The 15,199-nt window shown below is 41.2% G+C and overlaps 1 protein-coding gene across 1 annotated transcript; it reads right to left on the reverse strand.

Annotated features, from left to right (window-relative positions):
• Positions 1 to 663: 663 nt before the first annotated feature.
• Positions 664 to 15,195, reverse strand: AKAP17A (A kinase (PRKA) anchor protein 17A). The gene is made up of 6 exons (XM_010580446.1): positions 15,129 to 15,195; positions 13,591 to 14,806; positions 11,292 to 11,440; positions 9,921 to 10,161; positions 7,566 to 8,469; positions 664 to 5,121 (listed from the first exon to the last, which is right to left on the reverse strand). Exons 2-6 carry the CDS (start codon positions 14,350 to 14,352, stop codon positions 5,099 to 5,101), a joined length of 2,079 nt encoding a protein of 692 aa, XP_010578748.1. The 5' UTR covers positions 14,353 to 14,806; positions 15,129 to 15,195; the 3' UTR covers positions 664 to 5,098.
• Positions 15,196 to 15,199: the final 4 nt, after the last annotated feature.

Below are 15,199 nucleotides of genomic sequence, written 5' to 3' on the forward strand. Positions count from 1 at the left end.
CAAGCAGGCTGGGGGGGCACAAGGAGTTGGGAGGGGACATAGACAGGACAGCTGACCCCAACTGACCCAAGGGATAGTCCAGACCATAGGACGTCATGCTCAGTGTAAGCTGAAGGGGGAAGAAGAGGAAAGGGGGAATGTTCAGAGTGATGGCGTTTGTCTTCCCAAGTCACCGTTCCGCGTGCTGGAGCCCTGCTGTCCTGGAGATGGCTGAACACCTGCCTGCCCGTGGGAAGTGGGGAATGGATTCCTTGGTTTGCTTTGCTTGTGTGCACAGCTTTTGCTTTCCCTATTAAACTGTCTTTATCTCAACCCCTGAGTTTTCTCACTTTTACCCTTCCAATTCTCTCCCCACCCCACTGTGGGGGAGTGAGTGAGCAGCTGCATGAGGCTTCAGTTGCCAGCTGGAGGTGAACCACAACAGCAAGCCATGTCAGGCACAGCAAGCAGAAGACAGACTTTGCCAGCCCTTCCCTTTTCCAGTTAAGGTAGAAAGTAACAGACACCAACTAGGCAATTCCCCAGAGCACTTACAGACACGTTCAGGATCATATGCAAAAATTGCAGGGAAGATCTGGTCTGAGGGTGATCAATTCTTGTTCCAACACTTTGCTGGCAGGCTGAGCCTCCTATCTGGGAGTGACTTTGGTGCTACCACACCATTATCCCTTCATGTTGTCCTACAAATAGGCCAGTTTCAAGGACAGCACTGCTGGGCATGCCATCCAGAGCAGGTAGAGCTCCCCTCGCATGTGCCACGTGCACGTGTGACTAGATGACGTATCAATTAGAAAACAATTCCAAATCAGCCTTAGCCCTTCAAAAGTTTTATATTCTATGACTATGGCAAAACATTTGTTTCAGCTAATCTATAATTTATTTTTTTTTTGTGAGGCAGCAGGAGATGTATTCAGGGCATGCAGCATGTGAGGGGGAACCAGACCAAATTCATTTTCTGTGCTGTGATTAAAGAAGAAAGGATGGTGGTGCATACCATTTCAAAGAAGCCTCAAGAGCCCAGTATCAGATTAAGTATTAAAAAAAGAAAGAGGTACACTTTTAACAACAATAATACTTACATATGTAGGAGTGTAAGACACTAGAGGAATCCATTCTGCACAGCCAGTTCTGAAGGATCAACTGCAACTACATTGCTGCTTTATACAAACACTAGAGACAACCTTGCAAATTTATTGTGAGGCAGCTCACATGTCAAGAGTACATAGAATGTATTAGAATGTAAAGATACATTCTGCAAATAACACATCTATTGGGCTGGGGAAGGGCCAGATCAACAGAATGCAACATAAGCTTAATGCAATAGGTGTTGTATCCAGATCATAACCAAACTTCAAAGGTAGGATACCAGCTCAAAACACAAGCAATACATATATTTCCTCTTCATTAATAATAAAAACCCCTTAACTTGTATAGCAATACAAGATATCAGTGGTCAAGTTTGCTCACTCATTTTATGAATTAAGGCATCTGCCAAACTAGTTGGTTTAATTGCTGTCTTACACAGAATCTAACAACATCTCTACCCGTGCTATGAAACATGAGCAGCTGCAATAGCCTGTAACACAATCCTATACATGTTTAAGAACTGCTCTAAAGCTGACACTGGTGCAATGTCCAGGTAGCATGGATCAGTGATCAACTCTCATTAGTTTGTGTTTATAGCCTTGCAGTCCCTGGTACAGTCCTGCACTCACAATTTTGGGAGCCACTGCAAAAATTCCCATTTTCTCTAACAGCTTTCAAGATGATGCTTCCAGATAACATATCAAATGTTTTTTATATGCATACCTAATCATGCATATGCCCTTATTCTAGGTCATTGACTAGATTACTTTACAAAGGCAGAGTCAATTAGAAAAAAACAGGGATATAGTCACAGCTTTGGTAACCACTTCTTACTAATATCAATTACTTCTGGCAATATGATTCATATATTATCAAAATTACTTTACCACAGCAGGCAGTAAGTAGATGGAAAGCACAACAATCATAATGAAGGGCTTAGCCTTGCCCTTGTGGAGACGCTGTTGTTTCTGTTGAATAAGCTGCTTCCTGAGCCACCTCGTGCAGGCTGAGGCCAGGACATAAAAAGGAAATCACAGGCCAAAAGGCTGGTAAGTGCAGAGGGTCATCAGCCCTCAGATAGAAAGAGGAGACATTCTTCTTTAACGATCAGAATGGGACTATGTGGTAACACTGTCCATAGCAACAGAACTTGGATTTCTTATCCTTTTGAGGCTCATGTTCTTCTTTGCTTACCAAGGGCTGCAGGAAAACTAGTCCTGGCTGCCCGTGCCTTGGTGAGGCAACAGCACACGCAGGGACAGCATGCACCAGCTCCTGTACAGCACAGGGAGGCTCAGGGGCTTTGGCCCACAATCTTCCCACCCCCTTCAGCTCAGACCTTGCTGCAAGCAGTCTGTGATAAGCAGGGCCCTCATCCTCAAATGGGAAGAGGTCACACACTGCCTTGTATCATTAGATGATTAATACGCTTCTGAACCCTACACATCCTCAAGAGGAAGGCGGGCTCCCACTGGCTCGATCCTATCCTCCTGACACCTCTATGAGGACAAAAGGGAGACATTGTGTTCTGCAGTGACAGATGTGAAATCTCTCCTGGAGCTGAGTGCAAGAAGAGAGGTGCATCCTCACAACTGAGAAAACTCTTCCTGTCTCATTGTGTGACTTAAGACTCGGGAACAAAGGTACAATATCAGAAGAAACCCTGAGCATCTCTTGGGACTCAATAAGCGGAATAGGGCTCAGAAGTCTCTCACTGCTGCCAAGGCTTTCCAGCAGGTATGAACACAGTGCTGTACTGTGGAGCTGCCTGATCCACGGCTTGATGGGATTTACACCCCATAGTTACACCACACCAGTCTTGCTCACTGAGGAAATTTTTCCACTACTGAAAGAAAAAAAAAACATACCAGTAAAAAGCGACCCTGAGCTTTCCCCAGCAGCAAAGGCTGATCTTAAAATAAGCTTAAAATTGACAAGTATGGCTGCCTGACACAGAGCAATAAGTTGGGAACTATCAGAGTTCTTGGCTTTGCAATGGCATAGGAAGAGCTCCAGAGTTTGAAAGCAGGACAGAACAATGAAGTCAGATGCATGGGATAAGCTCAACACTTCTGGAGGAATTACTTGTACTGACGTCTTCCATCATCTTGAAGGATTTCTTTCCCCATCTCTACCCTATACCCCTGGGGCTGCCATGCATTCAGTCAAAATGAAAGCTGACATCCAGGCTCCAACTTTTCAAACTGTAGTCTAATGGAGAAGAAACAAAAGACTTACAGTCTTGCTCACCCAGATCCCTGATGTTCTGATAAGAACAGTGAATAAATCTATATTCCTGCTTACAACCCAGGGGAACAAAGCCACCAAAACAAAACCAAACCCTGAATATTGACAGACAAATGGAGTAAGATATGTAACTTTGACACAATGGGACATAACTAACATACAACTCATGACAAGCCCAGGCAAAGAGAGTCAGGTTACCACTGGTACATAATCCTCACTGATCAGTTTCAGAAGTAAATAGGCAGATAACTTTGCAGACATTCTCATTGGATTGGATTTGTAGCAGCTAAGGGTCTGAAAGTAGAGACAGCATAGTAGCCAAGTCAGACTCTATCCAATACTCAGCCATACCAACATAAATCCAATGTTTCAGAAGTATTTATTAGTTTGGTATGTCTTTGATAAGTATTAGTTGCTAAATCCTATACTCTTCAGTTTCCTTAACATTTATATCAGAGCTTGTGACTACAGTGTGATTTAAGCACTGTGAATTTAATAATTAAACAAGAACAGGAGTGTGGATTATTGGAACTCCTTCATTAATTAGACCAAAGTTTGTTGATCAAAGTTTGAAGTCCATTTCAAAAAGACATTGCTTTAAAGCAGCTAAAACAGCAAAGGATAGACATTAAATACTTATCTTTTCATATGAATTCAAGGTCACTCAACAGACATACACTGAAATGGAAGAAAAAAAGACCAGCTAATTTTATCTGCTTTCAGACAGCTCCTGCTCCAGTCTTGCAAATCCAAGCAATCAGGTAAGATTTAAGCAATCAGCATCACAACATTCTTCCAGAGTAGGGAAAAGTATCAGTAACTCCGGTACTTCGGCTTCTAGAAGCCATTATAAAGCCTGGTGGTACCCTAGATTCTTTCATTTGAAACACTAAGACCCCTAAAAGACACTTGGTAGAAATGTACTGACTTTATAATCAATACAGAAGAGCAATTGTTAACTATCAGAAGTTATATTCTTTAAGTTATTGCACCAGCGAGGTTTTTGCAGTAGTAGAAGCACATACCTCAGCCATAATAAAAACCTGAATAAATGGTATTGGGCATGGCATAATTTATATTTGTGACCTTATTAAAAGATTACAGTTTCAACTCTTTTCAGGTTTCCTTGCAGTTCAAAGCCCATCATCAATGAAGACCACAAGCAAACTGATGCCCAGCCAGTCTTGGAGCAATGGCTACCTTGGAAAGACAAAAGCCCCCATTTTTATTGTTGAGCATGATGTTATATGGCACAGGATATCCCTTTGATCAGCTGGGGTCGGCTGTCCCAACTGTGTCCCCTCCCAATCTCAGCTTACCCATTCAGGAGGGCGTGCACAAAATGGGAAATGGAGAAGGCCTTGACACTGTACAAGCACTGCTCTGCAATAGGTAAAGCACTGGTGTGTTATCAACGCCATTTGTCACAAATCCAAAACACAGCACCATATCGGCAGCTATGAACAAAATTAACTCCATCACAGCCAGACCTAGTACAAAGACACATGATGAAATACCCATTTCAGAGGATTCAGCACTGAAAACATTTTGGAGAGCTTTGGTGCAAAACACATACCTGAAGTAACAATACTGCTAAGTGTTAGACTAGATTGAACTCTGCACCGAGCAGTTACTGGGCAACTTTAGGTACTTCGAGTTTTAAGAAGTTTTGATTGGGTTCAGCTGGCTGACTGAAAGAGGACTTCTTCCACATTCCCTCTGCATTTTGGAAAGCAAGCATTTGCAAGTAGCATCAAAAGCACTTTCAGGCTTTTCTTCCTGAAGCTGCTGTGAAAAGAGGAAATAATACAAGCACTATAAACAACTGAGTTACTTTACGTTACTGCACTTTTAGGACATTGTATGAAGCCAGTGCTGGATAGGTGCGTTAAGCTCACTGATTATCAAAGCCTTACAGCTGAACATCCTTCTGACAATTATCTTCTCTGGCCTCCAAAATTGCCCTAAACATCAGGGGAGCTTATGGAATTTAATAACTTCAGGGTGGGATATGAAACCTGCTCTCGGCACCTTCTCTGGAGAAAACAACCCTATCAAGCACAGTCTTTTTTTGTACCAACTAACAGTATCTGTTGGATTCTTCCAGTATGACTCCAACACTTTTTGGTGACTGCCACTGCTTTAACTGCTTCCACTCTTGGCAATTACACTGCATTCATAGCTTGATGAGTTCCTGAAAGTAGCATTATAAAATAGCATCTCCCCAATTACTTACATAGTACATCATGAAGACCCCCACTCAACATATCAATCCCAGTGGAAATCCACAGTAGAAATATACTGCAGAGATACTAGTAAGAATCTAATCCTGAGCTCAAATACATTGGTGCCGACAGCCATTAGTTAAACTTCTCACAGAACTGCAGACAGAATACACTTTTTTTTAAAAAGTGATGTTACCATGGACAGTGTGTCACTATTTAAGAGCAGGCTAAGCAGAATTGCATGCATTCAGAAACAGGCATCCCACCAGCCTTATCAAATACTTGCAACCAACATTAGACTGGATTTTAGCTAAATCATTACTAAAGATGAACTCACCTTCAGGTAGATAGGCTTTTAACATTTTAACAAAGATAGTAGAAAAATGAACTCTCCACAGAAAGCAACTGCTCCGAATTCAAGAGAGTGGTGGTGTTGAGGTGATTAGATAAATGAGCCTAGCTCTCAGCCCCCAGGACAGTGGTGAAACTCACAAGAGAAGTCACAAAAACTTGAGAAGTAACATAATTAATTGGAGATCTTTGAAAACATGAATTGCCAGGAATACAAAAAGAATGTCTACCTTTTCCTTCCACAGCTAGTTACTACAAAGATTTCAGCAGCATGGTCTAGTAAGAAACAAACCCCACATAGATTCACTGAAAGCAATGCAGACAAATGCAGACAAACTCAGCCAGCCACGGATCCAGCTGAGCTGCAGTACCAATGTGCTCCTCAGGCACTTCAGGAAAGGGATGCCCTTTGATTTGATGCATCAGTGTGAGGAAAATGGCATCTGAAGGCTGTAGATAAAGAGCATGCATCCTGCTGAATTAACAGTTGACACAGCTGTATGTAACAGGACCATCAAGAAGACGTGGCTGAGCTTCATTATTCAAATGTGTTGAGTGATTTTTTTCCAACAAATGGGTTCTCATACAACACTTCTGCAGATTTTAATACACTGACATACGAAAACAGCAACTTCAGTTCACTGGAAACAGTTTTCTTTTTAATTTTACCATAAAAAGGCAAAATAAACTCTTTCACTGTAATGTTATAGCTTTTAATATTCCTGAGCTGCATTTTAGAAGCAAAAGTATTCTTAAATGGATTTAACAAGAGACACTGCAGCCTTACGTTCCAACACCACAAGTAAAAATAATTTAGCAAGAAGGCCCCTTTTTCAAAAGACAATGGCTAGCTCTGTATGTACCTGAAAAAACGCTTCAAGTGGCTCTATGCCACCTGAAGTAATTACAAAGCCAAATATGTCAACAAAATAACAGAACAACTCCTCAATCATTTTACCACTGCTTCTTACTTCCTACGTCAGTGTGCCTCTCTTACATGGAAAGTAGCATTATGCAAACTGCATTACAAGTCAGAATAATTTGGGCCACAAAGTTTGGCACCATACAGACATTTGAAGGAATCATAGCAGTTTAAAAGATATCCTGCATATCTTTATAGTCAGTTTTAAGAACTATATGAAAGCCCTGCTATCCATCTCAATCAGCAAAAACTCTACTTTGTTAAGTGTGATTTCATTGAATGTACCAGAAAGCATTTTAAATCAAATCTGTATGTAATAGCTTGTCATGTCTGGAGTTCCTATAACTGGCACCCATGTACTTCTCAAGCCGAATTTGGTGATACAGAGATAAAAACTAAATCAACTAAAATTAAGGTTTAGAAAACTGAAAATCAAGAAAACAGGTTGGCTTTTAGCACTGTAGGAACTCAAGCACAAGCACAGATGGGTTATACCTACATTGTGGTAGAAACCTAGAAAGAGACAAGCACGAAGGAACATCAAAAAAATCAGGCAGCTATTTTCTTGATTTCAGGGACTAGATGCAAGTTAAGCATTGGTTGAAACAAACATGTTTTCTATAGCAGTCACACCGATGAGGTCTCGTTTACAACTTTCTGGCCCTTTTGTCCAACCACAGCCTTTCCAAGGAGCCAAGGCCTCCACTACCCACTCCAAGTACTCCTTTGCTTACTCAGTGATCTCCTCCGGTGCCTTCGTCTCCTGCTCACACTTCTGCGACTATGACTTCTTTCTCTTCTGTCTCGTTTACGTTCACTACTGCGAGTTCTTCTGTAACGTGAGCGTCTGGGGCTTACACTTCTTCGACGAGGACTATGGCTTCGTCGAGGACTGTAACTTCTGCTAGAGTGTCTATAATATCTCCTTTCTTTCCTGCGCTTTTCATCCTGATAACTCACATCTCTTCTGTGTCTGCTCCTCTCCCGTTTACCCTTACTCTCATCAGTGTTTATGCTGCTACATGAACGGCTCTTTCTTCTCCTTGGCTCTGTGCTACGTTTGCCCTGCTCACAGTGTGAGTCCTTTCTACAGGTATTCTGGTCGTAGCTGGAGAGGCTCTTCTGCTGCTGGTTATTGGTAGGAACACATGAGAGTACCCCTGAATTTCTTTTCTCAGAACACCTCTCAGAGTTTGTCGTATGAAGTTTCTGACCTTCTTTGACATGAACTTTGTCATGAATGTTACCATTCAAGTACTTGCATTGACTGTTTACGTTCTCAGTGGATGCTACTTCTCTTTGAGAGCCGGGAGCCAGTTTGCCTGTAACAGCCTGTCCCGAGGTAGAAGTGATGCAGCTGGATGACACAGTGTGTGGAACACCACTAGGGGTTTTCGGCACATCAGACTGAGATGCTTCAGTTTCTTCTTTGTTTTGATTAACTGCATCCATCTTCTTACTTAGAAGATTGTTCAGTAGTTTCTCCCTCAGTTCCTTTTCTTTCCTCTGCAACCCTAGTGCTCTCTCTTTTTCCTCTTCCACACGTTTGAGTTCAGCCTCCTGGAGCCTTCGTCTCTCCTCTAGCTGCTGAAGACGAATCTTTTCTTCATTATGTTCTTGCTCCAAAAGCTTTACTGTCTGAAAGATAGTCAAAGGGAATGTAAGAGTAAACAAAAAACATTTATAGACCTGCTCATGCTTCCAAGCTATACCATAACACAAAAGCAAGAAAATAAACTCTAACAAACAGAAGTTAACCATCCCAAAATAAAACAGTTGTTTCCCTCTTAAAGAGAAAAAAATCAAAACCAAACAAAAAAAACCCACTAACACACAACTGTTGTAAGGAGAAACATTAGTATTAGTCCACAAACTCTTCTGAGTGTTAATTTTTCCTAACTGTTTCACAAGGCAAAACCAAAGCTTGGTCTTTATGGCTCCTTAATATGATGAGCATTAACACACAAGGTAGAACAACATGTGAAATTTGAAGTATTAAAATACATTTATCAGGGTCATCACTTGAAGGTTTCAGTCAAATTTAAAACATTAATTTCTCTTTGTGGTTCATAGATGACTTTACAATGAGTCCATAAAAAAGAGGGCAAATAAACACACACATATTATGTAGAAACTGATTCTCATTTTGTCAACCACTGTAGAAACTCATGATACTGAAAAAGAAAGTTCAAACTTCTTTTTTTTATTCTGACCCAAACAGCTTAGTGTAGACCTCAAAATTCTGGGAGTGAAAGAAACACACTGCTCTATCAGACAACCCTTCTATTGCACAGCTGCAAAGTTACAAAGCGTGCAAGAAGTATTTCTCCCTTCTCCTAGCATGTAACTGACCACATAGCACTGTATGAGTTCAAAAACACTCCTGAGGTACACTGGCATCAAGGGGAAAAAAAAAAAACCCAACAAAAAAACCCCAAACTATGCTTTGCCACACAGTTTTTAATTTCTACAGAAAATACTTAACATACATTACATTACACCTTAACATGACTTTATCCAAGTCTTAAGCAAATGACACCCTGTTCCAGTGAAAAATAACAATACTGTTAGAGAGACAGGCTCTAACATTCAAAACCTTAGCTGACAGTACCTTTCCTAAACAAAAATCGTTCTGCACATTTTCAAACATCAAATAATGAAAGCCCATTCTCTGAAACTGCAAAGAATAGTTAACGGAACTGCTGAAAGCCAAATGGGAAACAGAATCAAAACTGGAATTAGAAATTAGGAGTCTTGCACCTTATCCTCTGCATTTAGTTCACTTTACCATGCTTACATGTTCTTCTACTGGACTTAAGAGCAAGCCTGCCAATTAGTTTACAGGTAAAAAATGCTATTCAGGACTACAGGTTCAAGTTCACTCTTCCATATACCTACATGTGCATATTTTACCAAGGGAGAAATACTGTTTCATTGCACTTTTTTGCATTTTTGGTCTAAGGAATAGAATCTGGAGAGGTATTAAATCTGTTGTTTAATGAACAGTGCTCCCCACCCCCTCTCAAGTAAGTAAAAGGCTTTGTTCTTCTGGGCTCTTCATTAGCTTCTGAAATAAATATTGAGGTTACCTTTGCCCTGCTTAGCAGTTCTGCAATTAGTCTAATGGACTGAAGATTTCTCTGAGCTAACAGGAGCTTCCTTTCTTCTAACTTTATCTTCTCTTGCAGTTTCTTCTGTTCTTCAGCTTGAAGCTTTTCAAGTTGCTTTTTGTTTCGTCGAACTTCACGATCTTTCTGCTTCTGTTCTCTCTTGCGCAACTTTTCTTCTCTTTTTCTCTCTCTCTCATATTCTTCAAGCTCTCTCTGCTTCCTAAAACAGAGATTAATATTTTTACCTTATCTAGGGGAGGTACAATTTTAGAATCCTGCCCTATGTCAAAATATGTTTTGTATTTTGAGTAAATTTTTTTCTAAGTCAGTCTTGTTTATTACTAAAAAACAGAAGTAGAAAACAGTGAACATTTTAACCGTTACTTGTGATAGCAAACAATCATCTGCCTGTCAATATTTAAAACCAAGTTGGAATCCAAACATAAAACAAAAATTTATTTTTTTAAAAAACAATTCGACCAAGACAATAACAATGCGTCAGGCAGCTGGGCAGTCAAACATCGTAGTGAGAAGAAAATTACCAGGCCAATTAAAGTGTGCAGGGGCTGGTGGTTTTTATTTCAGTCATTAGGACAACATGGTAGCTTATGTAAAAGGCTAAGGGTTTCTGAGATCAGGTGTCTAATGGCACAATTTTTAAGAAATTAAGTATTTTGCAGATTTAGTATTTTGAACAGAACATAAGCATTAGTGATAATCTAAATAACCTTACAGTTTCAGAAACTGTTTAATATCTAAACATTAAGCAATGAGAATTTATACACATCAAGGCAAATGGACACCACCCAACCTTGGAAACAATGTGCTCCATTTGTGTTTCTATTCTGAAGAGCTGTCTTATGATATTTGCACCCCTATACATTTTCTTAAAATGTCACTGTTAAGATATGCTTGTATCCCACACCTTTCCTGGAAAAATACTGATGTTAAGAACAAATGAGCTGTATAATACCAAAGTTACTTAGTAGTACAACTAGCATGTTATTTTCTATTCTCCATTTACAATACACATTTTTCCATCAGAATGACTACATATCATGTAAGTTCCCAGCTCTTGAAATCACAGTTCAAGGAAAAAAAAAAAGGGGGGGGGGAGGGTCAGGGAGTAAAATACTCTTCTCCAAATCTCATAATCCCTGAACCTTATTTCCTCAAAAGGACCACAATATTTTCACTCAATTTTAAGTGCTTCACTTCAGCTACAGGAGTAGAACTTTGAAAGGAAACTTGTGTTCAGTTATTTTCTATCTATGGATGCTGATATGAAGGAGCAACTACTGTTTTGTTATGCCTGATTGTTAAAAAATATAACTAAGAAGTGATAAATACCTTTCTTCCTCTTTTTGTTTTTCCTCAGCTTCTTTCTCTTTACGTTTTTGTTCTTCTCTCTGTTTTTCAAGCTCCTGAAGCTTTTGCCTTTCAAGCTGACGTTTCTTAATTGATGCATCACTGAGGTGTTTTGTCGAGTCAAAAGAAACCTTTACAGGATACAATTGAAAACAGTTTTAAGTAGACATAAATAAATAAAAAAAAATCCCCTACAACCTACATAATCCCCAACAATTTTAACCTAGCACAAAGGTATCCAAACCGCAGTGTAAGCACGATAAAAATTATAAAACCTTTTTCAAAACAAAGGGAACCTATGTGCCCAGAGCAAGCACCAGAGTGCTATAACCAGTTAACTAGGAACTAAATGCCTGCACACTAGCACAATCAGGCACCAGTTTACACTTTTGTGTGTGTCTGACATCCAAAAGTAAACCCTAGTATGGTTTAGGCCCTGGCTGTCCAGTGTCTTCAACCTGTCAGAACAGGAACATACAGAACTCCTTCAACTCACATACACTATTAGGGACTGTACGGCACTAGGCAGAAATGGGCCTAAATAAAGACCTCCCTTTCTGTCTAAAACCATGATCGTTAAGTTCAGCAGAAGAAACACTTCTACAATATTCAGCACCTGGTTTAAGCAAGTGCCTCCCCACCAACATCAAGATTCCCAAATTGAGGTATACTGGGCTGAAGCTCCAAGTTTTAGACTGGGAACAGAAGAGAAAAGGAAGTTACACACATCTGAGCAATGAGACCTGGGAAAACACTCAGCTTCCAGGACATATGAGCACACCTTGGCCATACCCAGCTGCACGTCAGGAACAAGGCAGCAGCAGACATCACAGCCCTGGTGTCCTAATCTCCCACTTTAGGATACAACCTGTGTGCAGGCAGGCAAGGGTCTGTAATACATTCCTGCAGGCCCAACCTCATGAGCCGTGGGGCAGAGAACAAGGTGCACATACCCTGCAGTTTAATTCACCCAGGCTCTATGTAAAATGATGTTTCACTAACAGGCTAAAAGGACAGACAGGTAGAAACAGACAAGGCATTGTGACCTTGTACGAAAGAGATCTGTCCTGACAGCACAGTCACAAACACAGTCCTCTCTCTTCCTATCAATCCCCAAAGCAGCTGCCAGGAAGGCATGATACCTCTTGCACAGTCAAACTAAATTTGGGAACCCTGATCCCCGCATGTAAGTGACAGTTTAAAATTTCACATCCCCTTGAAAACCTTGAGGGTCAAGGTACAAACAGTTTCTGTGCTCCAGCTGACAAACTTTGATAACAGGATAAAAGATTACAGTATTTTACTTATACTGACTAAACTACAACTTGAAAAAACATTTGCATGTTCCCATGTTACACAAATGAATACTCAAGCTTTTTTCCTGAACTATACTTTCTGATTGGATGAATTGAGCATACTGAAATACATCCGCAAACATTTCACTCGATATGTAAATGCACAGACCACCTCCAAACACACCAGAGCAAATTTTCTTCAGGCCATACTTTCATGGATACTACATATGAACAGACTGACAACTTTTCTCCTGTCATACCTGTATTTTCTAAGACAATGACGTTACATAAAAAAAGCTCTGGAAAACTCAGTATATAAATATTATGAATTAAGCATCCTGCATTCAGAGAAAACTGTGCTACAGATTAACATTATTGTTTAAATTTTTGTGGGGCCTTTCTGTATGTGAAGTACACTAATGATTAACTCTGTATTACGCAGGCCATACAGGCCACATGCTATCAAACTTCACAGTTCTGACACTTGTCTGGTAGACGTCATTATCAATGCGAGGACCAAATACAGAGGCTGTGAAATTCTCCCCCCAAATTTTTATTTGTAGTGAGCACAAGAGAGAACAATGCACTTTAAAGTCAGCCTTCTGGTGAAATATGTCTGAATTAGAATTTTAAGTGAAATGACAAGATTTATAAATACATATTACTTTCTGAACTATTTAGCAGGCCATGTTCGTATACTTGGTCCTTCCATCAAGCAGTTCTCATTTCTAGAACTGTCTTGTTAAAAAAAAAAAAAGCAAAACCCCACTCACTTTGTTCACATAGTCTAACAACACATTTTTCTTCCATCATTTTCCTTTAAAAATTCTATTACGGCTGTTCCATAAAACTACATTAGTGCTGTTAATGTCACCTGTTGTCATCACAAGAGTATACAGATGTAGGTTTTAAGCACTAGCGAAATAACATTTAGTTGTACTTGGTCTTTCACATGGGTTCCCATAAAAAAGCCTGCAGTTTCTCACCTTTATGTTGCAAGCCACTGCTTTGCCATCATCACCTTTATACATCAGCTTCATCCCTCGCAGGGCGTTCATGGCCTTGATGAAACCTGCGTACTCTCGATATTGAACGTAAGCTTCAAAATTTAAATGGCCTCCAAAACTGAAAGTGTGAAAATTTCTGCCAGTCATTTCTTCTCTGTAAGGGTCCAGCATGGGTATGTCCACATTACGTATTTCTCCAAATTTCTTGAACACTTTTATAAGGACTTCTTCACTTGGCTTTTCCGAGCCAGACTCCTTTGCTGCAAACCACTTACAAGGTAAGCCCTCTAAGTGAATAGTATCTGGCCTTTCACCTGGCAAAGTTTCATTCATATCTTTTGCATCACGGAAAAACGAGTCCCAGTCATGTCTGGTGGGAAAGTCAATCTTATATTCCGCAGCACGGACTTTCAAAATGTCAGAGAAGCCACTCAGCTTTATTGTTTTGCCATCAAGGCATGCCAGAAAAGATTTAACCAAACTTTTGTTTTCAACCTCTCCTTCAAACCGGATGAAATCCATTGTGCTTTTAGAAATCCGCAGAGTGGAAAACTGATGAGTTTGCACCATCCCTTTCAATCTTTCCATCACCTCCCAGTTCGAAATGGATTTTCCCGGTTGTTTCAGCTGAGGAAGTGCCACACTGATGGTCATTTTTGTAATGGGTTTAAGGTATAACCCACAGGGAGCACAGAGCTCTACAGCTTCTGATGTATCATGAACTATTGTTGCAGCAGCCATAACACAGAAAAAGCATAGGATAAAAAAAATAAAAGATGCAAGTTTAAGTTGCAGGCCAACAGTAGTCAAATAAAATAGCCCTTATCCGTAAATAATTGAATTCTTTGGCCATTTAACCATTCCCAAGTTAAAACAATGTCTCTTAACACAAGAGTCAATTAGAGAGTTAAAACTGAGTAGTACAAACATCTTAAATTACTTTATAACCACTACAGCCTATAAATAATTAAACCTCAGTAAGGCCTCAGAAAAAAACCCAAGCAGCTGATGACAATCTTAGGAATACATGAAGTTGGTATGTGATGGCTCAGAAAGCAGCTACCCTTTCTCAGGAAGGAAGGGACTGGCACAGCGATGAAACACAGCTTTGAAGTCTACTTAACAACCAGTAAACCCCAGCATGCTAGCGCCGAGGCGGATCCCACGCTCTCTAGCAGAAAGACCTGGAAGGTGCCTGCAACGAGACAAAAACGTCCCTTTTATTTAACAGCCCGAAGCTTCCCCCCCCTCCCCCGCCCTCCCTCCGAGCAGCGCGGAACAGCCTCAGCAGCACAAGGCGGGGGAGCGCCGTGAGCCACACCGGAGCCCGCAGCCGTCCCCGACGGGAGGAGCCCGGGCGGCGGGGCGAGACCCCGGGAAGAGGCCTCCCGCCCGGGCCGGGCCGGGTTACCCGCACCCTCCGCCTCACCTCCGCCTTCCCCGGCCGCCAGACCCCAGCGGGCGCCCCGCCGGCCTCCCCCCCAGCCCCAGAAGGATCCTGCCGGCGCCCTCCTCACCCGCAGTCGGCGGGGGGGGTCGGTCCCACAGGCAACGGCCGCCGGCCCCGCGTCCGCCGCCGCCGCCCCCG

The sequence above is a fragment of the Haliaeetus leucocephalus genome, unplaced genomic scaffold, assembly GCF_000737465.1.
Source record: "Haliaeetus leucocephalus isolate CR32 unplaced genomic scaffold, Haliaeetus_leucocephalus-4.0 Scaffold712, whole genome shotgun sequence".
Classification (NCBI taxonomy): domain Eukaryota; kingdom Metazoa; phylum Chordata; class Aves; order Accipitriformes; family Accipitridae; genus Haliaeetus; species Haliaeetus leucocephalus.

Coding starts and splice junctions, on each gene's coding strand:
- AKAP17A (XM_010580446.1), bottom strand. CDS start 14,352: ATGGCTGCTGCAACAATAGTTCATGATACATCAGAAGCTGTAGAGCTC. Junction 10,162..11,291: donor AAACAAAAAGAGGAAGAAAG/GTATTTATCACT, acceptor TCTCTGTTTTAG/GAAGCAGAGAGAGCTTGAAG. Junction 5,122..7,565: donor GCACCGGAGGAGATCACTGA/GTAAGCAAAGGA, acceptor CTCTTTTCACAG/CAGCTTCAGGAAGAAAAGCC.